Source organism: Oculina patagonica, chromosome 13 (genome assembly GCF_052425735.1).
Source record: "Oculina patagonica isolate OP01 chromosome 13, crgOcupat, whole genome shotgun sequence".
Lineage (NCBI taxonomy): Eukaryota > Metazoa > Cnidaria > Anthozoa > Scleractinia > Oculinidae > Oculina > Oculina patagonica.
In genome coordinates, this window is record NC_135770.1 from 17,323,877 (window position 1) to 17,350,258 (window position 26,382).

General features: G+C 37.5%; 2 protein-coding genes across 3 annotated transcripts in view; both read left to right on the top strand.

Moving 5' to 3' along the window:
* The window catches only part of LOC144634676 (uncharacterized), a 44,979-nt gene extending 25,433 nt beyond the window's left edge, over positions 1–19,546 (top strand). For both annotated transcript variants that reach the window (XM_078493706.1, XM_078493703.1), the window contains one exon: positions 18,567–19,546. In XM_078493706.1, the coding sequence (XP_078349832.1) occupies positions 18,567–19,259 (693 nt within the window). In that variant the 3' untranslated portion in view covers positions 19,260–19,546. The remainder of the gene's footprint in view (positions 1–18,566) is intronic.
* Positions 19,547–23,931: 4,385 nt separating this feature from the next.
* LOC144636667 (uncharacterized) lies at positions 23,932–25,698 on the top strand. The gene is made up of 2 exons (XM_078495857.1): positions 23,932–24,006; positions 24,725–25,698. The coding sequence occupies exons 1-2, from the start codon at positions 23,947–23,949 to the stop codon at positions 25,415–25,417; spliced, it is 753 nt and encodes a 250-aa protein (XP_078351983.1). The 5' UTR covers positions 23,932–23,946; the 3' UTR covers positions 25,418–25,698.
* Positions 25,699–26,382: the final 684 nt, after the last annotated feature.

Below are 26,382 nucleotides of genomic sequence, written 5' to 3' on the forward strand. Positions count from 1 at the left end.
ACAAATTACATGACCACACCTAGCAGGGTGTAAGAGCGGTTTCAATATTGACAGTGGTGATGCATTTATTGAGCACTTATTCCATGCCTGACACGTTCAAACGAGCTTTACAATTCATATCTGGGGAGAAATAAGACGTTGGCGTGTAAAGATACCTATGAAAGCCGCTATCTTGTATCACTCACCCAACCCATGAATAGATATAAACAGGGCAGAGCACAACACTTGGAACACCAGGGACTACTACTCCTACTCTTTTTTTAGCAGTTATACGGCCAAATTCTTTAGAGTATCCCATATGAACACTTCACCCCAGTTACCGGGATGACACTTTTTTTTTCAAATACACAAGCTTTCCCGCAAAAGGGCGCGTTGAACTATATGATTATTTTGGCACGTTTCAAAGATTTTCTAGGCCAGAATGATTTCTATTGGTCGTTCGTGAGCTTTCAGACTTACAACAACGAGAAATACGAGCGACACTTTTCAGCAGGCCAAATGTTTGTTCGTAAAATTCGACGCCTGGACGCTCTTGTGAGAGCTTCTAATTTCGGTAACCGAGCTAAAATTTCTCATATAAACAGAATACTAAATTCGTCACGCTAACCGGACCAACTACAATGGGCGCCAAAAGTGTTGATAGACTCGGCCCTTTTTGAGTATCTAGGACAAATTTTACCCCCTCCCCACGAAACAATCTTCGATTTGCTATCTGCAAGACTTGCCTCGTTTGTGTACAACATTGAAAAGAGGGGAGGGGGAGTGGTTCACAAGCTGCAGCAGATTTAAGGTGGAAAAATGGGAATGTTAAATTAGTATTCATTTCAATCAACTGTCTCAAGACGTTTTGGCGCCCATTGTAGGTTACAGTCCAGCACTCCAGCCCGGTTATCAGGATGGAACTTCTTTTGAAAAAATGGCTTGGCTTTCGCAACTAGGTGATCAAAATGGCATAATTTTGCCCGTTCTCGGAGACCCAGTGGCAGTAAGTGGGGGCGGGAGAAAGTCTTTCCCCTGCTCCCACTAACTGCCCATGGGTCTCCGAGGGTGAATTTTGCCTTGTATGTATTTCCACTTCAGACGTATGCGAATAAAATACCGTATTTCTCAATTAAACGCCCCCGGCGTTTATTTTAAACTTGGCTTGGTGGACCCGGCGTTTACTTGAAGCCAGCGTTTAATCGGGGTCCGGCGTTTATTAACGGACTGCAATTTTCTGTCAATTTTTTAGATTGATTCATTGTTACCGATCTCCCAGACCAAGGGGCTGTTTGTCAAGGCGGGACGATTTTTTCTCTTCGTTCTACAACGAAAAACTGACCATGTGTATCTAAAGGTGATTAATACCCAGAGGTACAGCATTGAACACGTTTATGTTGCAATCAAGATTTGTGACAAAGAGAATATCGGTATGTTACGCCGGACTTTTCCTTTGAGAAAAGTCCGGCGATAAAAGATAAATGTTCTTCTCACAAAAGCAAATTTTTTCATGTGTAAATTTTCAGACACACTAAAATCACATACGCTATGCAAATACCACCATAGAAGGAAGCGTATTTAGCCTACGTGATATTCCCAACTTTTCACAATGTTTTTACAAACTGCTTTAAGCTGCACTATTTAATTATACACGAATAAAAACCAGGATTTATAAATGGAATGTAGAATGCTAAAAGTAGACAAGTAAATGTCGTGACGCTGAATGTCCCAGAACAACCTTTCTTTCAGAACAACCTGGTTGTTGCACAGTGTAAAACTCATGAATTTTTGCAAATATTTTCCAAAAAGAGTCATGTTTTTTAAAATAAGAAGATAATTTTAAAATTTTAATTGTGTGACTAAATAATCTGAAACTGAAACCAGATTATTTCGATTCCATTTGTTTGTGAATCTATTTCGACAAGTCGTTTTAAAAGTGTTTTCAACTAATATTTGCTTTTTACTTTTGCCTTAGTGACTTTGAAGGTAAACATCCATTGATTAATTCAATCACAGCTTTTAACATAATATATGCAAGGTTAACACGACTTTCCCGCAACAATATTTATACATCCTATACACTTTGCATTGATTTCTCTGGGGAGAAACTTAGTAAGTTTCTGTTACGGTTAATGACCGTGAAATACCATATTTGCCTTTCCCACCGGCTTTCGTGTTAAAAAAGGTTTAGGAAATTAGAATAAACTTACACCAATATACTTTTTACAGGATATTTAAGAAGTTCTATAAAATTTGCTCACGCAAAAAAAGTGATTATTAATCGGGCGTGGCCGATTTATAGTTTACCCTTTGGTCGTCCTAGAGCGTAGTCTCCTGGCGCGGCCAAAAAGACGGGGATAGCTTGGGGTTGCTACAAAACCGCTACGGGTGACGCATACCGCAATGGTTTTCATTTTAGTTTTGACAGGAAATCGTTGCAGGCACACTTGGTCGACTTTTGGGTTAATGTGTAATCAGGTTGTGTTTTTTTGCTTCGGCGGAAGGACAGAGAAAAAAGCTTACGGGGCAAAGTACAGTATGGGGCCCAGTTCTCGGCCACTTTTGACGTAAACTTGTATTTCTTACCTCAGAAGAACCGCAGGAACTTGAAATTTCTCCCAGAGCTAGCTACATTATTCAGCTTTTTGGTGTAAAGCTATCGTCCGGTCAAAAATTAATTTGCCCGAGCAATAATAAAAATAAAAGCTCCATTTGTGGGCCCAGTTCTCGGCCACCTTGGCCCAGTTCTTGGCCACTGAAAAAGCTTGTGCGTAATTATCTGTAAAAAAATGCTCAATTAATTTTCACAGTCATAAAATCACCCTGTAAACCTATTTATGTTATATCGATCCCAAATTATTTTTATGAGGCTTTGTTTTACTTTAGAAAAGAAGGATTTTAACGCGCCTAGTTGCCTATGTGCAGGTTCTGGCAAAACCGCATTGTGTGACCCGTGCATTTAGATGGTTTATTTTGCAGTGAAAAGGTCTTGAAAGATTTAGGTGTTGTAGAAATAATAGACAAGACAAGAGTCAGCTCAAAACTTAGAGATAAGATTGAACTTTATTTTTAAAACATTTATTTCTTTCATTCTGGCAGCAGCAGATGAAATTATATTAAAAACCAAGCGCTAAGCTGTGATAGCGAGCAGGGTGGCCGAGAACTGGCAAATACGCAAACGTCGCAAGAAAAAATTTCGAAGTAAATTAAGACCAACAAGCAGCTATTTCAACAAGAAATAGTGTTTCGTTTCCAGATTGCGGAAGGGTGAGAATAGTGTAACACTTAAGGAGAGGTGGGTTTGGGGTTTACTTTAATTCGGAGAAGGTCCTAGTGTATGTTGAATTTGCCGAATTTATGCACGAGTGAAGAATGAAAAAAGAACTTCATATTCAGTAGTAACTTAAATTCCCATTTAACACCTACTGTCCATTTTGTGTAAAGGAGACATAAACTACGTCCTGCTGCAGTTTGGCTTTCAAGAGTTCAAGTAACATAAATATTTCTCTTTATAGAAATAGCATGTGTCTTTCTCTCCAAATTAAGTTAAGTGAAGGGAGCTTGCCTTTATCGTTTTTACTCATCCAGTGGAAATTAAAATGATTTTTTTTATTTCTGCAGAACACTTTTTTGCTTAAAAATGGCACCTGATAGCATAACTTTGAAAGTTACATGAATGGAAAAATAACTTACAGAAAATATTTAAATATATTCCTATCAATGTGGGGAAATATCAAATCACAAGAGTAAAATGCAAGATCAGAGTAATGCAATTAATTTAAATGGTTTATTTCTTGAAACAAACAATCCTAAAATAAATCAGTTCCATAAATAAAGTGTTTTGTGACTACTGATCTCTGATAAAATGCAAAACAACACTTTAATCGTAGATGAAATTATTACCTTTTGACAAAAAGCTTGAGGTATATACTTCTCTGAGTTGATCACATGCTCAAATCAAATAAATGCCAAATTCAAGACAAACCAAAACCCTGGCCGACAAGAACAGAGATAAGCACACTGTTTCGAAGCCATTTCTTCAAAATCAAATGCCTGTTGTCACTTTACAAAGACACGTAAACAACCAGGGCAAATTAATGTAAAAAGCTACCATACACAGATTTTTAACAAGGATTTTTAATTAAGCAAAATTCAAGTTTAAAGAAAGTTTTATGTTATATGTTATATATAGTCATACCAGGATTGTATTTTGCTCGATCCGCGCTGCACGCTCTCCCGGCAAATATAAAATTATCTCCACAGAATAAGACACAGGCAAGTTGCTTCTGTTGTCAGTGTAACAGCCTTGCATTGGTAACACTGATAATAACGATTTGCATTTTTGGCGATACTGTGGAGTTTCGATCAGACCGCGATGGCTTTGAATAATCCAAAATAATGTTTATCAGTATCATTAATTTTATCTCAGAAATCTGCTCCAGCAGTTGCAACGGTAGTTAATGTTGAGCGTTACATCAACTAAGGAGACGAATTTAGCTCGAAACGGCAGTTGCACACCTTGCTATACGATACTGTCCATACACAATTTAAACTTTGAACAGAACTTCTCAACTTTCCGTGCAGACTCGAATGTTTTTGCGACGCCGACGTGACACTGATCACGCAATTCCGGGTACATCCACGCGAGAACCCACGCAATTTTCCGCGTATTCGCGCTGTTTGTGACGCCGAAGATGCCGTGAAATTTTCCTGTACAAATAGAATAGGGCAATCTCCCACATTTATACATTCCTCTGTTACATGAAGTGAAATTAACTTTGTAAGTCACCTGCAAATATGCACTTCTCTTTGTAGCGCACTTAAGCTCTACCCTGCGAGCAAACACGAGATACGCCAAGTCATCCCGTTTTTCTTTGCGCTTGCAAACACTGGTTGGTGGAAATTTACTTCCGTTTCAGAATAATATTAAACGCTACGAGAGCTTTCTCTAGTTTTCTTACAATACATCGCTTTAATCAAACTTAAAACCATTGCAGTCGTTAAATATTTCTGTTTGCAACGAATCTCAAAATTTTTGGTCATGCATAGGAATATATTTCCGATATTTGAAGAACATGACTGTTTTTACGAAATTAATTGCCATCGGTCATACGTATTTACTTTGTGGTTACGACCGTTCTTGTGATTGGTTAGCAGCCAACCGTGCCAGCAAACACGACAAATGCAAGTCATCCCGTTTTTGTTTACGCTTGCAAACACTGATTGGTGGAAATTTACTTCCGTTTCAGAAAATCGCTAGAATGTTTACTTAACAATTAAACGCTACGAGAGCTTTCTCTAGTTTTCTTACAATACATCGCTTTAATCAAACTTAAAACCATTGCAGTCGTCAGATATTTCTGTTTGCAACGAATCTCAATATTTTTTTATCATGCTGAGGAATATCTTTCCGATATTTGAAGAACATGTTTTTACGAAATTAATTGCCTTCGGTCAAACGTATTTACTTTGTGGTTACGACCGTTCTTCTGATTGGATAGTAGCCCCCACTGTGTAAATAGTTCACATCGAAGCCAAAATAATACCGTATCGTTTCTGAGGAAACGAAACAAAAAATACAACGGTTCAACAAAAAGTTAACTAAAGCAGAAAGCTGAATTATTCTACGTTTCACATGCCAAAAATTAGCTCGTATGGTGGGGGCTTTTGGATAAAATACGAATTTAACTACATCCATGGGCAAAGTATAGTATGGGGCCCAGTTCTCGGCCACTTTTGACGTAAACTTGTATTTCTTACCTCAGAAGAACCGCAGGAACTTGAAATTTCTCCCAGAGCTAGCTACATTATTCAGCTTTTTGGTGTAAAGCTATCGACCGGTCAAAAATTAATTTGCTCGAGCAATAATAAAAATAAAAGCTCCATTTGTGGGCCCAGTTCTCGGCCACCTTGGCCCAGTTCTCGGCCACTAAAAAGCTTGTGCGTAATTATCTGTAAAAAAAATGCTCAATTAATTTTCACAGTCATAAAATCACTCTGTAAACCTATTTATGTTATATCGATCCCAAATTATTTTTATGAGGCTTTGTTTTACTTTAGAAAAGAAGGATTTTAACGCGCCTAGTTGCCTATGTGCAGGTTCTGGCAAAACCGCATTGTGTGACCCGTGCATTTAGATGGTTTATTTTGCAGTGAAAAGGTCTTGAAAGATTTAGGTGTTGTAGAAATAATAGACAAGACAAGAGTCAGCTCAAAACTTAGAGATAAGATTGAACTTTATTTTTAAAACATTTATTTCTTTCATTCTGGCAGCAGCAGATGAAATTATATTAAAAACCAAGCGCTAAGCTGTGATAGCGAGCAGGGTGGCCGAGAACTGGCAAATACGCAAACGTCGCAAGAAAAAATTTCGAAGTAAATTAAGACCAACAAGCAGCTATTTCAACAAGAAATAGTGTTTCGTTTCCAGATTGCGGAAGGGTGAGAATAGTGTAACACTTAAGGAGAGGTGGGTTTGGGGTTTACTTTAATTCGGAGAAGGTCCTAGTGTATGTTGAATTTGCCGAATTTATGCACGAGTGAAGAATGAAAAAAGAACTTCATATTCAGTAGTAACTTAAATTCCCATTTAACACCTACTGTCCATTTTGTGTAAAGGAGACATAAACTACGTCCTGCTGCAGTTTGGCTTTCAAGAGTTCAAGTAACATAAATATTTCTCTTTATAGAAATAGCATGTGTCTTTCTCTCCAAATTAAGTTAAGTGAAGGGAGCTTGCCTTTATCGTTTTTACTCATCCAGTGGAAATTAAAATGATTTTTTTTATTTCTGCAGAACACTTTTTTGCTTAAAAATGGCACCTGATAGCATAACTTTGAATGTTACATGAATGGAAAAATAACTTACAGAAAATATTTAAATATATTCCTATCAATGTGGGGAAATATCAAATCACAAGAGTAAAATGCAAGATCAGAGTAATGCAATTAATTTAAATGGTTTATTTCTTGAAACAAACAATCCTAAAATAAATCAGTTCCATAAATAAAGTGTTTTGTGACTACTGATCTCTGATAAAATGCAAAACAACACTTTAATCGTAGATGAAATTATTACCTTTTGACAAAAAGCTTGAGGTATATACTTCTCTGAGTTGATCACATGCTCAAATCAAATAAATGCCAAATTCAAGACAAACCAAAACCCTGGCCGACAAGAACAGAGATAAGCACACTGTTTCGAAGCCATTTCTTCAAAATCAAATGCCTGTTGTCACTTTACAAAGACACGTAAACAACCAGGGCAAATTAATGTAAAAAGCTACCATACACAGATTTTTAACAAGGATTTTTAATTAAGCAAAATTCAAGTTTAAAGAAAGTTTTATGTTATATGTTATATATAGTCATACCAGGATTGTATTTTGCTCGATCCGCGCTGCACGCTCTCCCGGCAAATATAAAATTATCTCCACAGAATAAGACACAGGCAAGTTGCTTCTGTTGTCAGTGTAACAGCCTTGCATTGGTAACACTGATAATAACGATTTGCATTTTTGGCGATACTGTGGAGTTTCGATCAGACCGCGATGGCTTTGAATAATCCAAAATAATGTTTATCAGTATCATTAATTTTATCTCAGAAATCTGCTCCAGCAGTTGCAACGGTAGTTAATGTTGAGCGTTACATCAACTAAGGAGACGAATTTAGCTCGAAACGGCAGTTGCACACCTTGCTATACGATACTGTCCATACACAATTTAAACTTTGAACAGAACTTCTCAACTTTCCGTGCAGACTCGAATGTTTTTGCGACGCCGACGTGACACTGATCACGCAATTCCGGGTACATCCACGCGAGAACCCACGCAATTTTCCGCGTATTCGCGCTGTTTGTGACGCCGAAGATGCCGTGAAATTTTCCTGTACAAATAGAATAGGGCAATCTCCCACATTTATACATTCCTCTGTTACATGAAGTGAAATTAACTTTGTAAGTCACCTGCAAATATGCACTTCTCTTTGTAGCGCACTTAAGCTCTACCCTGCGAGCAAACACGAGATACGCCAAGTCATCCCGTTTTTCTTTGCGCTTGCAAACACTGGTTGGTGGAAATTTACTTCCGTTTCAGAATAATATTAAACGCTACGAGAGCTTTCTCTAGTTTTCTTACAATACATCGCTTTAATCAAACTTAAAACCATTGCAGTCGTTAAATATTTCTGTTTGCAACGAATCTCAAAATTTTTGGTCATGCATAGGAATATATTTCCGATATTTGAAGAACATGACTGTTTTTACGAAATTAATTGCCATCGGTCATACGTATTTACTTTGTGGTTACGACCGTTCTTGTGATTGGTTAGCAGCCAACCGTGCCAGCAAACACGACAAATGCAAGTCATCCCGTTTTTGTTTACGCTTGCAAACACTGATTGGTGGAAATTTACTTCCGTTTCAGAAAATCGCTAGAATGTTTACTTAACAATTAAACGCTACGAGAGCTTTCTCTAGTTTTCTTACAATACATCGCTTTAATCAAACTTAAAACCATTGCAGTCGTCAGATATTTCTGTTTGCAACGAATCTCAATATTTTTTTATCATGCTGAGGAATATCTTTCCGATATTTGAAGAACATGTTTTTACGAAATTAATTGCCTTCGGTCAAACGTATTTACTTTGTGGTTACGACCGTTCTTCTGATTGGATAGTAGCCCCCACTGTGTAAATAGTTCACATCGAAGCCAAAATAATACCGTATCGTTTCTGAGGAAACGAAACAAAAAATACAACGGTTCAACAAAAAGTTAACTAAAGCAGAAAGCTGAATTATTCTACGTTTCACATGCCAAAAATTAGCTCGTATGGTGGGGGCTTTTGGATAAAATACGAATTTAACTACATCCATGGGCAAAGTATAGTATGGGGCCCAGTTCTCGGCCACTTTTGACGTAAACTTGTATTTCTTACCTCAGAAGAACCGCAGGAACTTGAAATTTCTCCCAGAGCTAGCTACATTATTCAGCTTTTTGGTGTAAAGCTATCGACCGGTCAAAAATTAATTTGCTCGAGCAATAATAAAAATAAAAGCTCCATTTGTGGGCCCAGTTCTCGGCCACCTTGGCCCAGTTCTCGGCCACTAAAAAGCTTGTGCGTAATTATCTGTAAAAAAAATGCTCAATTAATTTTCACAGTCATAAAATCACTCTGTAAACCTATTTATGTTATATCGATCCCAAATTATTTTTATGAGGCTTTGTTTTACTTTAGAAAAGAAGGATTTTAACGCGCCTAGTTGCCTATGTGCAGGTTCTGGCAAAACCGCATTGTGTGACCCGTGCATTTAGATGGTTTATTTTGCAGTGAAAAGGTCTTGAAAGATTTAGGTGTTGTAGAAATAATAGACAAGACAAGAGTCAGCTCAAAACTTAGAGATAAGATTGAACTTTATTTTTAAAACATTTATTTCTTTCATTCTGGCAGCAGCAGATGAAATTATATTTTTAAAAACCAAGCGCTAAGCTGTGATAGCGAGCAGGGTGGCCGAGAACTGGCAAATACGCAAACGTCGCAAGAAAAAATTTCGAAGTAAATTAAGACCAAAAAATACAACGGTTCAACGAAAAGTTAACTAAAGCAGAAAGCTGAATTATTCTACGTTTCACATGCCAAAAATTAGCTCGTATGGTGGGGGCTTTTGGATAAAATACGAATTTAACTACATCCATGAATTTTAAGGAGCCGTAAACAAACAAATTTTTCGGGAATGCAAATTCACCTACCGCCGCGTAAACTCGACGTGTAAGCTTTCTATATCGAATTGAACGATCAAACTCAAGATACTTAAAGCACATGAATCAGTCTATCGTTTTTCCCCCCCTCCCCTTAGGAAGGCCTGATACTCAGGTTACCATTGTGAAATTGCACTTACTTTGACAAGTTAAAGTTATTTTTGTAAATGAAAAAGGTAACGTCATTGATGTCACGCAGTGTTTTTTTTTTAGCAAACTAGATGGTTTGCTGGTTTCTGACTATGAATGGGGGTGTGATCTTGCGGTATATTTTTTGAGCCTGACTCCGCCGTAAAACTTTTTTTTTATTTAGCAAGAACTGTGTCGATTTTCATTTCTGAACAATTGGTCGTCAAGTCGTTTGTCACAAAGAGTAGAATGTTTGTACAGCATGTTTTGGAATTATTTTAGATTTGGTTAGTAAGACGCTTCTGAAGACCCGAGCAAAACATTGGGAATGTACAGTATTAATAGGAACTTGAATGGAATTTTTCACAAGTTGGATAAAGGTATCAACTGAAAAAAATGGAATTCAAAATGAGAACTTGGATTTTGTTGTAATTAAATTTTATCGCGGATTAAATTTTATCACGGCTTTGAAAGTCTTCAAATAATTAGAAAGGTTCCTTTCTTCCTTTTGATCTTATTGTTATTTTCATGTATTGATTATTCGAAAGTGGTTTTCGTTGATACGAAAAAAAACGGGTTTTCACTGAATTGCTTGAAGTATTTTTAGACGTGATAATATTGGCTTAATCAAATTACATTGTGCACGAAATATTTGTTATTCTTTTGTTTTGAAACTTTGAGGAAATTGAAATTTTTGTTTGACAGTAGTGTATGAAAGGCATTTTATAGAACTGAATAAAAAATAAGAAACATTGATAAAGGTTATTTCAAAGATTTATTTTGCCTGATTTTGAAGGGTTTCAGGAGTTTTAAAGAGTGCTGGTAAACGGCTGTATGTTGTTTGTGATTACAGATCTTATTTAGTTTCGAACGCTCTAATTTTTGAAAGGTTAAAACAGGTTAAAACCGGGTGATTTCATGAGTTTTTTGGGTAGAAAGGTACGGTGGTGCTCAAAAAAAAATGTTTAGAAAGGAATGACTGTAGTAGCACGTAATTCGGAGGTTTGCGTGAGTCACGGGGTATAGTAAGCGTGAGCTGGATTTCCGGCGTCATAACGGCATGTTTTGTTTACTGAAAGATACACTCGACGTTTAGTTAGCTTAGTCGGCTTGGGAAACTATTTTAAAAATGAATGTTGTAATAGTTAATTAATAGTAATCTAGAATTAACCCACTCTCGATTGGAGTCTGTTCTGGATTCGCGCTACCTTTTCGCCGCGAAGGAATTTTGTAAAATTTCGCTAGTGGAAAGAGGTACTGTAAGAACAGTATCAATAACTCAAAAGGTATATATATGGTTTTCATATTGTTTTTGTCAATTTCCTTTTGTGGCAGATTTTTTGAGAATCAGCTTTTCTTTCGTGTGATGACAGACACAGGACAGAACGAGAGGTGGATGAGAAAGATGCCGAAGATGAATAGGCACCGAAAAACGACAAGAACCGTCAAGGACTTATCTTTAGAGGGCGGGGAGTTTTGGCATACTGTATTTCGAGGACTGGACTGGACTAGTTAAACGCGGACTAGTAAAACGCGGACTTGTAAAACGCGGACAAGTATAACGCGGACTAGTAAAACGCGGACTTGTAAAACGAGGACTAGTAAAACGCGGACTCAGGTAAAACGCGGACTTGTAAAAGGAGGACTAGTAAAACGCGGACTTGTAAAACGAGGGCTTGTTAAGCACGGACTTGTAGAACGCAGACTTGTAAAACAAGCGCTTGTAAATCGGATAAAACTAAACGGTTTAGCGAGCGAAACAATTTGTGTTTGAAGCTCTTGTGTGTTTCTTCGACGGCATATTTCTAGCTTTTTTGAGCACTCTATGGTCTGTTTTAGCGTGGAGATGTTTTTACAGTATAGCACATGTTCGTTCTGCAAACCCCTACTAAAACAACGGGATTGATGCTATGAGTTGTGTGCATATGTTTCTTTCTTTCCACTACTTGACGTCTGTTGAGTGCAGTCGTTTGTATTGCTCGCACGAGGTAGAACGGGGCCCGTCCAGAAATCAACAGTCAATGGTAAATAAAGGTGACGGGCCTACACGACTCCTACGTTCGTGACATTAGAATCAGATATTTGCCGTTAAATGTTTAAATTCGGTCTTTCGACCTTATTTGCTTCTGACCTCTTTCTGAGGGTACTGTTTTAATTTGGGGGCAGTATGTGGTAAATAAAGGTGACGGGCCTACACGACTCCTACGTTCGTGACATTAGAACATTTGCCGTTATATATTCAAATTCGGTATTTCGACCTTATTTGCTTTTGACTTCTTTCTGAGGTTACTGTTTTTTTGAGACATTATGTATTGAAGAGAGCCGTAAGATGATTGTAGCCAAGGAAGTGTCGACTAGAGGCGTTTTACAAGTCCGCGTTTTACTAGTTCGCGTTTTACTAGTCCGCGTTTTACTAGTTCGCGTTTTACTAGTCCGCGTTTTACTAGTCCGCGTTTTACTAGTCCAGTCCAGTCCAGTCCAGTCCAGTCCACAAGTTAAAGACACATCAAGACCACCCCACTGTGAATTGCCATAGCACAGACAAAATTATAGTCAATATCTTATATGTTTTTAAGAGAATTACATAAGAAGCAAGGCATGTCTTGTCTTGCCTTACATTGACATGCAATAATTTGGAAATACTAAGCTCGTAACAGTTTAAGACAGAATCCATCAGGAATTTGAGTAACATTAATTTTAGTTACGCAAAAATTGAGCACCAGAATAATTTAAATCCTTGTGTTCTTTCATACCTTGTTAAAGGCTTGACATGTGATAACACCAACATAACACCAACAACAGTTCTTTATCAGTGGGGATTGAAGAAAAAAATAAAAACATCATCACACAGTTGACCCCCATGCAAAAACACTCCAGGATGTCACGGGACTGTTTGGTGTCCGTCTGCCAATTTCTAACTTCAAATTCCAATGTTAAATTCACATTAAATTTTCAATATTTCTTAGTTGTCTAAATTTTACTAATTCTTTTAAAAAAACTATCACCTGCCAAACATCCCCAAAAATCACCCAAAAAATTACAAAATACCGCAATACATAGATACATGGGATGAGTGAAGTGTCCTTGGATTCCTTGAAACACCAACAAGATATTTCCGTTTAAGGTGGCTGATAATGGCCGAAAAGCACACGACCTTCAGGTGAAACCGCACCTTACAGTATTACCAATACACTGCACTTTGCTAAGTCTTAAAACTTTACATTTTCTAGTCGTCTACTTCAATCGTTTATTTGTATTGTGTGAAATACATTTATAAATTTAAACCATCATGTCATTAAGTAATAATGCAATCTCGACAACGTTCTAGATATTATATTATGCACACTAATACAGCTCATGCAAGCCCTGTGACTTACACAGACACAGTCGGACTGAGTGCTACTTAAGTAACTGCTTCGTGGTTTCTGCTGTACTGAACCCTGCCTTTCAAGGCAAAGCGCCCGATTTTAAGCTTCTCAAGCTTCTCAATGTTCTTGTTTTCAGTTATGAGATGAACGCTGAAATGTCTCTGGTTGTAACATACTTAAAAATGAACAAATGTGAGCATCATTTCAAAGGAAAACGACTGCTTTAAGCAGAGAAACATGCTTTCCGGAGTTCAGATTTCTATAAGGTAAACTTATTCCTTTCGTGTATACGACGACAAAGAACGCTTTCGAAAGTGACGGCGTTGCAAGCTATGAAAAATATGCCACGGTTTCAGTCACGGAACATGTCACAGTGATTTTACATAACGCACCATTACGCACAACTGATATGTTTCTGGCTAATTGCTTTCAAGCAAAATGTCAAATGCCATGAGAAATTATCTCCAATCGCAGCTTCCATCGCAACAGCCGCACAGTTTTTCAAATCGCTTAAACTTTCATGTTTTTCTTAATGAGTTTTATACTGAAATAAAGTCAGTTTGGTAAGCTACTTTCTCTGAATGGCAGTCTTAAAAGACATTATTTCTTTCCGTAACGACCGTAAAATATAGACTTTGGAATATCGTTTTTCCGAGCACCCATGCAAGAGAAACGAAACGAAAATTGATTCAATAAATAAAGGAGCTTAAAATATCGGGAAAAGAAAAAGGATAAAAATGGGGTGTTTGACTGAGTGAGGCAATTCCAAGAGAAACGAGTTTTTTGAGTTTTTGGAATGTTTGAGAAATCAGGATTCCCCTATCTACTGGACATATGCGCTTTTTCCAAATGAAATAGGTTAATGTTCGTTCTTTTTAGATTTAGTGGTTGACTTAATTGATAATCCCAGAACAAACAAAATTTAATAGTGATTTTCGATAAAAGCAAATTTTTGCCTGTGTAATCTTTCACACCAAAATCACTTACGCTATGCAAATACCGCATTAAAAGGAAGCGTTGTTAACCTACAGATGCGCGCGCTGCCCATATATGGTCAAAATTTTAACGATATCTGTCATCCGTACATAACAGATATCCTGCGATATTCGTAGGTTGCGAAGATTCGTCCGAAATCTTGTAAAGCGCTGCATAATTACAGTTTTTCTATGTCCAAAATGTGTTTCGTTGACAATTTGTTGAATAATAAAACAATTATCCTGCTCAATCTTGCGGAATATCGTCTGATTTTAGCCAACTCGGCCTACGGCCTCGTCGGCTAAGTATCAGGCGATATTCCGCGCGATTTCGCAGGATAATTGTTAAATATTCCCAACTTTACGCAATTTTTTCCACTTGTTTAAGCTGCAAAACTTAACTATACGCGAGTGAAAAAACAGGATCTATGAAGGGAATGCAGAATGCCAAAAACAAAAGTTGATATCGTAAAGCTGAACGTCCAACTTTCAAGTTGGGAAAAAAGGTTTGGATCTCCTGCTATGTATTTGGACACGCTATGATTAACAACAAACGTGTTTAAAACAAATACTTTGAAAATAGTTTTTTTTTTTGTGCTAATTGGCGTTTAAACAATGTTTAATCTGCAAGGAAGATGATGACAGTCACGTGTGGCTTAGAACATCTCAACCTGGTAGTTGCACAGTTTATCAAAACGTGCATGCGTGGAAAAACCACGATTTTCTGCAAGATTTTTCAAACAGGGTCAGGTTTTAATAAGGTAATTTTAAAGTTTCAATTGTGTGATCAATTATCTAAAACTGAAACCAAATTAGTTCGATTCCATCTGTTTATACAAATACCTGTTGGCGAGTCGTTTTAAGTGTTTTTTGCACAAGTATTTGCTTATTATTTTTGCCTAAGTGGCTTTAAAAGCAAACATCAATTGCTTAAGGCAATCAAAGCTTTTAGCATAACATGCACGTTTAACACAATTCTCCCACAACAGCAAGGTTATACCCAAAACACTTTCTCTTGCTTCTGATTTGCATGGCGAAAAAAAAAATGAGTTTCTCTATGTTAATGACCGTGAAATACTGCATTTGTTTTTCCCACTGGATTTTGTGCTGAAACAAGTTTAGTAAATACAATTAACTGACAACGATGCATTATTTACACGATAATTAGTTCTAAAAAGCTTGCTTTAGCAAAATGACATTATGCCAGACTGGGTAAATAGTCGTTGCCTTTTCATTTTAAGAGAAATCCAGGAAATTTCCAAGCTTACTTTTACAACTATAGAAATAGTCTGTGAATTCAGCATCTTAACCCAATAAAGCAATTATGGATCATAAATCTTTGTTTAATCCCAACCGTGATACCAAGGACGGTATAACGGCCGTCATTCAAAAGCCTACTAATCTTTTCTGGCGCTTTGTAAACATGTTTTCAGCTGCAGTAAACTGCCACACTATAAGATCAACACATTAGAATCGAGGATGTATGAATAGGACGCCCCTGGTTTCATGTTTTTCATTGATCGGTGCAAGACTTTGGAGAACGGCCTCCAACGATCCTATTGCACTTTGAAACTCAGGTAAGTGTAAAATTAGAGCTCTGAACTGGGACAGTAGTCCATCTGAACGTTAACAAAATGTTTGGAAACTAACCGCCGTAGAGTGGTATAAAAGCAATGAAATCTCGCCGTGCTCACTTTTAACTTATGTTTGGTTTGTATTCTTTTCACTGATGGTGTGCAGAATAGGACAAAAACTCTACTGAATACGCTTTTTAAGCCTGTTTTTAAAATAGGCTTGTAGTGAAAATCTGTTATACTTTTAAAACGAAGTTGTGTCGGTTTCGGATATCCCCACAATGCCACTTTCAATTTTGAGCTCTTAGCTTCGCCTTTTTCTACATTTACAGACATGTTCTATTAAATGTTTCCTTTCATTTTTGTGTTTTAGTTGGTGAAGTTAATTATGATATTTTGTTTGATTTTAATATATTAAGTTGAGTTCAGACTTTTTTACTGTATATTGCTTACCACTGAAAAACGGAGGAAGTTCATCCAGTATGTCTAAAGTATTACCTTATAGCAACGATAAAACAAAATAGTTCAAAACAAGCTTACTTATTAATAGTGAGCACTACTTCGTAAATTAAAAACCTCCAAATGATCAACAAATTCTCTCAATCAATCGATAATTCTCAATCAATAATTTTTTTTAAACATTCGGATTAATAGAGCAGCAAATTCATAAAAGTGTATCGATTGAAAACAAAAAACACACGAAAAACTGTATTATTTTTAAACTGAATTAGATCCGACTCCCTTTCCATTTATATCGTGTAGAGGCGCATTTTGTGTGAAGTAACCAGAACTATACTGGAACTATAAAAACTAGGGAAGGCGTTGGTTTCAGAAGTTTTGAATTACCATGTGTCATTAAACAGAATGATTGAATTTCGTCGCGTACGTGGTCGTACGTGGGGAAGTACCTAACCGGGGTCCAATATAGCGCTGTCATCTCCCTCAATAATCAAACGTTAAGGTGGCTGAATACAGTTTTAACATGGCTCAAAGGCGCGCTACGATTTTCTGCTTGATACATTATTGCTCGCGCGGCCTAAAATCGCGCTAGCATCTCTAAACAGAAAAGAAAAAGAGTTCCATCTGCTTTACCGCGCTTTACCAAATTTATATACAAAATAAAACTTCAAAATATTTTCAGATAGGTCTCGGAACTTGGGACGAAAAACAACACGACAAAAAATGTAGATAAACAACCGACAGAGAAGTTCTAAATCTGGCTTTCATTATCGCTCGCGACGCATGGCGTCATATTAGCGCGCACTCGCACGCGCAATTTGATTCGCTTCGGAGGTCGCAAAAGCCAGATTTTGATCCAGATTTTCTCGAAAACCTACCGTACAATCTATTATGAAACTTTCACAATTAAATTTAAGGGGTGAACCACGTCCACGGCCAAAATTTTGAAAAAATCTGTAAGACAGATTTTGAGCTATTTTAAAGATCGGCAAAATATCACATTTCCCTATTTTGCGAAAAATCTGTCTTACAGATTTTTATATTATTTTGTATGAATGATCAATCAAAGCCAATTTCTCATTTCTGAAATTTTGAGGTAGGGTCGTACGGGAAGATTTTGAGAAAAACGCTGTTTACACTACTAGTGCCAGTCCCCTCATAAGCACTCGGCCGTTCATTTAAGCTGTTTATTAGCATTTTTATTTTCCAAATATCGCATTAGATGGTTTTAGGATGTAACAAACAGTTATAAGAGAAAGACAAAACTTTTCTGGAAATTGCACAAGAAATTAAAGGTTGGACTGATTTGCCCTCTCAAAACTGTATTAAGCCACCTTAAATTGCACCTTATTGGTACTAATTTTGATGTCACTTTAATTTCACATGTCTTCGTATTGTGCATAATGTGAAAATCAAATTTCACTATCTGTGCTGTTTTGAAGCATGAGGAAAATGTCTTTGACTATGTCTATGGTAAACTATGCCGTTTCTGTAGCTTGGTCTTGTTATGAGTGGATGCTTTTCAGCAATAACAAGTGTAAAATAATAATTAAATTCTCAAGATAATTTTTTTTTTCATTTTTGCGAAAATTAATTTCCTAAGAAAATAATTTTGCACTCAAATCGCGAACATAAAGACCCGCGAAATATGCAGACCTTTTTTCGTGAAATTAAGTGCCCACAAGAACTTTTCAATTGAAAACTCTTTCTTATTCTTCTGTATTTAGTCCAGATATTTCACAGTACCATCACATGCTCTATATTTTCATCCACTTAACTTCACTTCTATTTCGCACCGATTAAGTGCGCATTAATTTTTCTCATAATTACGACCGAAATCATTTATCCAACATTTACTGATACGCCTATACCGTTATTTTTTCTCCCAGGCTTTGTTGCTGACGACTTTTTTGAAAGAACCTTCTGAAAGATGAAAACACCTTCTGAAAGATGAAGCTGAACTTGTTTTCTCTGTTGATTTTGTTCGGCCGTGGTTGAAATAAAATCGGTAAGGTGTTTTCGCGATTTACAATTCAGTTAATCTACATAATAATAAAAATAACAATAATAATAATACATGTGATGATGATGATGATGATGATGATGATGATGATGATGATGATGATGATGATGATAGTAGTAGTAATAATAATGATAATAATAATAATAAAAATTAAAAATATTAAAACAGAAACTTACCTATCAGTGTCAATGATACACTGTTATCAGAGGGATCCTTTACATTAAAATAACAGCTAAATGTTATCGAAACCTGGAGGAGCTCTTATTTATCTTATTTGCATGTTTCCATATTTGTTTCTGTTCCAGTGTGCTGATGTTGTCCATTTGCAATCAAACGGTTTCATCGCCCGATCCTGTTTGGACTACTTGCAACATGGCAATTTCGAGAACGGCTTCTACTGGCTTTTTGATGATCAAGATAAGCCATACGTGGCATACTGTGATCTTGCATCCGAGCCGGGAGCAGCCTGGACTCTAGTCATGTCCTGGAACCGGGAATATAAAGATCTGCCTCAATTTAGAAGCAAGCCTTTTACGCAAGACGCACCAATCAACCACAACACCCCAAACTGGTACATCTACCGCCAGACTCTGGCTCGAATGAAAAGCCTCCGCAGCCGATCCACATACTGGCGAGCAACCTGCAGCTTTAACATCATGAAACATAAGATCGATTACAGAGATTACCTCAGAGGCAAGTTCAGCGACTTTGACATCATGATGTATCTTGGTCATGGTCAGTGCAAACGTGTGGATTATGTGAATATTCGTGGACATGCAGCGGGGAGTGGTACCACAGCAAGGTTCTGGCAGGTACTAAACACCTACACCCTGCACATCGACAGCAGTCACACTGGCTGTGCCTTCATACCAACTGCTGGATCTGTTCCCAGTGAAGACAACTTTGGTTTCTACCATTCCATAAACCGGAATTTCCGTTGCACCATGGGAGACACTCAGACCACTAATTGGTGGTTTGGTGGCTACATGGCTGACTGACATTACTGGCAGTCGATTTAAACGGAAAACGTGTTGTCGGTTGTAATTTTTAGTAGCTGTTAGAGATGGGAAAATGGCATTTAGGCCGATTGCATAAAATGTAGTGACACGTAATCATGAGAACAGTAAAGTAAAGAAAACTGTAAGTAAGAAACTGTTTTTAAGCAGAAAACATTTGTGCAATATTTTTTGCGAGTTTAAGCTCACAAATATATACGCCAATGTATGGTTTCTAGAAATGGGTGCAAGATTTAAATAACAATAATAAACACGACTATCAATAGCAAGGAACTGGAGTGATTTAATTTTGTAAAACCTTCCGTCACAAACTCGTTTCTTATTACATTTATAACTTACCTCTCTTCCATAAAAGTACAATATTTACAAATGATGTAGATATCGATTTATAATTTGCAATCGACATCACCTTAAAACTCATAAAATTAATTCCGTGGTAAAGTATATAAGCAATTTGAAGGGTACCCTACTCGAACTTGGAAAAAAATTGAGCGTTTCTCGGCTTTCCATAATATACTTGTTTGATTTCTGTTTCTCTCTTGTTTGCTGTCTCGCACAATTTAATTTCGCTGTATGAGGTTCCCCCTACAAAGTGAAAGTTATGTTTAATATAAAAAAGGCTTTTAGGATGGCACGAACAAGGATAACCAAAGAGCTAATCAGGAGTCTCTTAACGGTTGGTAAGAGCTTTGCAGTTTAACGTAGGCAAGTCATCCTCCGTTTCTGTGCCATCTCTTGTGACTTTACACAATTTGTTGAACTGACACCATTGAGGTTCCTGATAGAAATATAACACATTTACCTGATAATCAGTAGTATCTACAAGAGGCTACCATTATATTGATCTAGCTTTCAAACCATAATTAGTTACCAAATCCCAGGAGGGATAGGGGCAGGGAGTGTATAATAGAGACAGGCTATCTTTAAGGAGTAAAAAAAAGGTATGTTTTGGATGGGCTTATTATCGCAAGGTATTTTGCGGTCTAAAAAATTGTTAGGCTTATGTTTGGAGGGGAGTAAGTGTCTTAAAAAAATTAAGGGTACATAATATTAATACGTGTAAAAACCCACCATCGATAGCGATGTGGAACACAAAACAAGTCCTACAGTGACCATCAGATGAACATTGATTACAAATCAAACCCCAACAGCAGTGGGGGGGCTTCATAACCGGAAGATATTTAAACGTTCTTAAAAAGCTAAAACTAAATTTAAGATCATGAGTTTATATTCTAGGGGCATTATTAATGGATGATATTTGCGTCTGAGACATGGAGGGCTTATTTTCGGGGAGGGAGGAGGCGGGTTGGAATTTTACGCCATTTGTCTAGTCTACCTGGGGCTAGAGGACCAAGACGTTCCACATAAAATTGGCAGAACTCTTGACCACCGTTGACCTGATCTACATTCATTTTGTTACGAAAGGTTCTGATACCAAAAGAAAGCATCCACACCTGGATCAGAAGTCGTGATTTGCGCATTTCAAAACTGCGCATGTTTTTTAACAAGTAAAACCTTGCAGGAAAAATATTGAATTTTCAAGATATTTCTGGTAAGATCTTAAAATTTTACAATCTTGCCGGCAAGATCTTAAATTTTTAAAATTGCACCATTAAGTTACTTCGGTCTACGTTCGACTGACTTGTCTGGCACGGAGGGCTCACCGTTAAAAATTACCAAATTACCACTACCAAATTCAAATCACGTCTCCGTGCTAAGGGTTATCCAAATTGTCTGTGGATATATTCCTATCAGATATAAAATTCACAGAAAGGGCTACAGCAAAAAATGTAAGCCGAAAGGAAATCTTTCCTTTTGTAATGTCATCCATCAGTCCAAAACCTTCAAACTTGTTTTAATGGCACATGATACAAAACCAGCTTTCTCTACAGCAATTTTTCAAAGAGCCACCACTTATATCCTTTAAAAGAGGTAAATCCCAAAAAGATATCATGCATGCTTGATAAAACATGATACAAAACTCTCCACTTGTTGGGAGTAGTGTAGGCCCGTCACGGCTTGCTACTTCCTACCTAGGCAAAATCTTGAAATTTCAATATTCTGCGCGCGGGCAAAATATTGAAATTTTAAGACACTGCAGGCAAAATAATGAAATTTCAAGATTGTGCAGTCAACAAAATATTAACATTCCACGATTCTATAACTCGCGTGTAATTTAAATCACTGTTATAACTCACGAATTGGAGGACCCGGCCGGGAAAGGGAAATAAGCGAAAATTTAGTGTGTTATTGTGATCATAACAAAAAAATTGAACTGAAATCACTAGATTGTTGGGAAACTGATCACGATGTATATTTTTTGTCTACAACGGTGACGAAAATGTGATAAATAAAAATTAATGGCAGGTTAGAGGAACTTCATCATACCTATGGCCTAGCTATCATATTTTATGTTGTACATTATGAGGCAAGCTTCTTGTTGTAGACCTTCATATCAGCAGTGTTGGCATCACAAAAACAATCATGCGATTATAACTGTCTGATTTAGGGCTGCGTAGTAATTTTGTGAAACGTGACGCTTATGGCTTGTCGAAGGGAGGACAATGTTGTGTTGCATTGATTTGGCAGAGGTGGAATACAAAAAAGTAGTCCATTATGATGTCTAAACGGTGCCCCCGTCAGCTTACCCTATTCAGACCGCGGGCTTTTTTGGACCTTCTCAGACCGGGGGGGGGGGGGCTTCCAGAATATTTAAGCCATCACCATGAAACTTATAGGATGTATTGTATGTCCGAAACTCTTTCTTTTGGTATACGTCACGTAGGATGGTGACGTCACATCACGTGACAATTACATCATGATGTTAAAACAGCCGCCAGCTTGGATCCGCCATCTTGGATTTCAAAATTTTTCCAAAATGTTAGAAAACCACCCAAAATCACTGCAAATTACTCAAAATAAATAAAAATGTGATTTAAACCCGTAAAAATGTAAAAATAATTCCATTTAAGTTGATTTTTATTAACAGAAACACGCAAAATTACAAATTTAGGAAAACATGCCTGTCAAAATGCCGTTTCCATGGTGATGTCAAGTTCCTGACACATCATCTCACCCTATCAAATTTTTGCCAGATAAATGTTAGGAAAACTCAGAAAGTTTGGCAGCGTTTGGTTAAATCTTTAAAAAGTTATAAAAGTTCAAAGTCAGCGCGGGCCTTAAAAGCCCCCCCGGTCTGAATAGGGTTAATGGAGGTGTCCATCTCAGTTGCTACATGTATTTCAAACACTACACTCTCCGGAACGTTCAAATTTGCAGTTGTTCAATGTTAAGGTTACAATTAGCAAGAACTTCCTTAGCCTTTGTAAACAACGCAGACTTACCCAAGTCGAAAACAATTAGGTTGACTTGTTACCATGTTCCAAGGCGATACCTGGTCTACACGGAAATGACAAGTCCCATATTTGTGTTTTGGTCGTAGCGGATGTTTACAAAAAGTGGCCTTCAGCTAATTCACACAGAGATTAGAAGTCCAAGTGTGTTTGTGTCGCAGAAACAGCGGATGTTTACAGAAATAGCCTTAATCGGATCGACACCTGGGTCAGAACGTGTTGCAGACCCAGCGGATGTTTCACAAAAAGTCGCCCATACCTAATCCCCCCAATTAAATTCTGTTTGTTATATATTAAGTAAATGTGTGTTGTAGATAGATGTTTAAAAGCTTTAGCTGATCAACACAGAAGTTAGTAGTCCAGATGAACGTGTTGCAGACAAAGCGGATGTGTTATAAAATAGCCTGTAACTGATGATCCACACCCGGGTCAGAAGTCGTGATTTTCGCGTTGCAGACACTGCAGATGTTTTTCAACAGGTACCCCAGACCTGTTTTGCCGGTAATATATTGAGTAAATGCGTGTTGCAGACGTAATGGATGTTTACAATAAGCTCCTTTATTAGCCTAATCCACACAGAATTTAGAAGTCTAGATGCATGTGTTGCAATCATAGCGGATATTTTACAGAAATAGCCTGAAGCTGATCCACACCCGGATCAGAAGTCGTGATTTTCGCGTTGCAGACAAAGCGGTTGTTTTCATAAAAGGCCGTCCATAACTGATCCGCCCAATTACTGCCCGTTATAAATTGAGTTAATATGTGGTTTTATTCATTTCGTAAAAGTGCATCTACTGAGGTAAGCACGTACGTGAAAACGTTTAAACACAGTCAGAACAGTTAATTAGTTTTTATTTAGTTGTTCAGTTATTTAATTGTACGGTGGCCTGGGACCGGCTACAACTCATTTATTATTCAGTGCAGACGTTTCGCAGTATCATAACAACAGTGACGCGAACTGTTCAACATGAATGAATACACGCTCACGAACGTATAGATAAACTTTTAAATTCATATCAGGACTTATGATAACTAATGAACTACAACAATTGCGTAAACAGTTATTTTACGCCAGATCAGAACTTATGAGATATTGTGATTCCGCATCGCTACTCATTAGGTCGAAGACTCTTTTGAACGCCTAGAAACGGGCCCATACATCATACTTCATTCACTTTAGCCCTCATTTTTCACTCAGAGTTTCACTAGTTCACTCAGAAGCCCAGAAACCTTGTATAAGGCCACAATAGTTTGTGATGGTCGGTTATATTCTCACCCAGGCTGCGTTGTTGAATATTTTCTTGAAGAACTCCATCATGAAGTTGAGCCTGTTTTGTCTGCTGTTTTTGGTTTCAGTGAGTCAAATAAGATCATCTGTGAGTATATTTCGTAATGGAATAGAGAATATTTAAAAGCGTTTTTAAAGTAAAGTTAAGGTAAATATACAAATTTCAGTAACTGGACGGCCTAGGGTGAGCCCAGTTATAATTCGCTCCAGGTTTTTCTGTCTTGTGATTCACCCCGTACTTTTGCTCGGCCAAAGCGCAAAGAGAACTAGGGATTCCCCCGACTAACCCGCGAGTCACCCCGTTTTCCCAATCTTGATCTGTCAACTACGCGACAATTAAACTTTTTACTACTCATTTGGATAATTACGGTGATCACAAATCATGAGTCAGGAACGAATCGCCACAACGTAAAATAAACTATAGAAGAAGTGACTTTTGCTATATTCGAGTTTTTAAGGGTAGTTAAAACGTCTTGCCGACCAATAGAAAAACACACACTCAATCAGCAGAGGTAACAGGGAAGCGATTGACCTAGAAACGGATGTTAGGGCTCAAATTGTATCACATACTTGTATATATTGTTGTTTTGTAGATACAATTTGTCATCTTAATGAATTCAACTCAGTGTATCATTTTCCATTTACTATAATATAACTTAACACTTCATAACTCACCGTAACTAATAAACTAAAGTATATTTGAACTCAGTGTGTTATTTTCAATTTACTTTAATGAAACTTATCATTTCACAACTCAATGTACCGAAGACAAAATTAAATTATATTTGTTGGATTTCTTATCAAAGATCCCTGACGATATCCATTTGCAAGTAAACTACGTAAAGGCGAGATCCTGTTTGGACTACATGAAACGTGGCAAGTTTGAGAACGGCTTCTACTGGCTTTTTGACGATCAAGATAAGCAATACGTGGCATACTGCGATCTGTCATCCGAGCCGGGAGCAGCCTGGATCCTAGTCATATCCTGGAAACGGGAATACAAAGATCTGCCTCAATTCAGAAGCAAGGCTTTTACGCAAGACGCACCAATCAACCACAACACCCCAAACTGGTACATCTACCGCCAGACTCTGGCTCGAATGAAAAGCCTCCGCAGCCGATCCACATACTGGCGAGCAACATGCAGCTTTAACATCATGAAAGGGAAGATTGATTACAGAGATTACCTCAGAAGCAAGTTCAGCGACATTGATGTCATGACGTATTATGGCAATGATGAGTGTTACCCCGTGGACTATGTGAATATTCGTGGACATGTAGCAGGGAGTGGTACCACAGCAGGCTTCTTCCAAACTAGCTATCTGCTGCACATTGACAGCCGTCGCACTGCCAACAAATGTGCCTTTAAGGCTAACGCTGGCTCTGTTCCTAGTGAAGACAACTTTGGCTTCTATGGAGCTATCAACACTAATTTCCGTTGCACCATGGGAGACGATCAAACCACTAATTGGTGGTTTGGTGGCTACATGGCTGACTGACATTGAAATAATCTTTATATACAGAAATCATATTGTCGGTTTTACTTTTCTGTGGGTATTAGAGATGAAAAAAAAATGCATTTTAGGCCAATCGCATAAAGTATAGAGACGCGTTATCCCAGAGAGAGTAAAAAAAGGAAACTCTTAGATAGACACTGATTTCAAACAGAAAACATTTCGCGCATTGTTCTTTGGAAGTTTAAGCTCGCAAATAATTACGCCAATGTGTGGTTTCTAGATATGGGTACACAATTCAAAAAAAGATAATAAACATGTTTCAACAGCAAGAAACTGTGAAGTGATTTACTTTTTTAACCATCTGTCACAAACATGTTTCCTGTTTCGACCTGTTAATATAAACTTTTTTCATACATAGAATATAAAATACAAACTTAATATTTAAAAGCTATTTACATCTCGATGTATAATTTGGAATTTTGATCACCTCAAAACTCATACATTTCTTGTTAAAGCATAAACAAATTGAATGGAACAAAACTCGAGCTTGGAGACGGAAACTGAGTACAGTATTTCTCAGCTTTCCATAATTTACTTGTTTAATAAGTGATATTAATATTGTTAATATAGTTTAATGAAGCCAACACGTGTTAGCATCGCATTACATAATTGTACATTCGCTTATCGCTGTTTAGTTCGATCGTTTAGCTGTTTAGCTGTTTTTCGTTTTTTCACCGACTTCTAGCCGCTCATCTCAACGAAATGTCCTCGAAAACAAAAGCAAAACGTAAAAATAAGTGCCCCGGTTGCGGAACACCGAAAGATATTCACGATTTCGCAGCAATGGGCAAACACTGCGAAGGTCCCGATGATCCAGATCCTGCCAACGACGACAACATTGAAAAGTCACCCGTCGAAGAAGAAGAAACGCTCGCTCCTGTTCCTGTTCCTGGCGATAAACAAGACGCGTTGCTTCAAGCGATACGAGCGTTGTCAGGCGCGTAGGA

Coding starts and splice junctions, on each gene's coding strand:
- LOC144636667 (XM_078495857.1), top strand. CDS start 23,947: ATGAAGTTGAGCCTGTTTTGTCTGCTGTTTTTGGTTTCAGTGAGTCAA. Junction 24,007..24,724: donor TGAGTCAAATAAGATCATCT/GTGAGTATATTT, acceptor TTCTTATCAAAG/ATCCCTGACGATATCCATTT.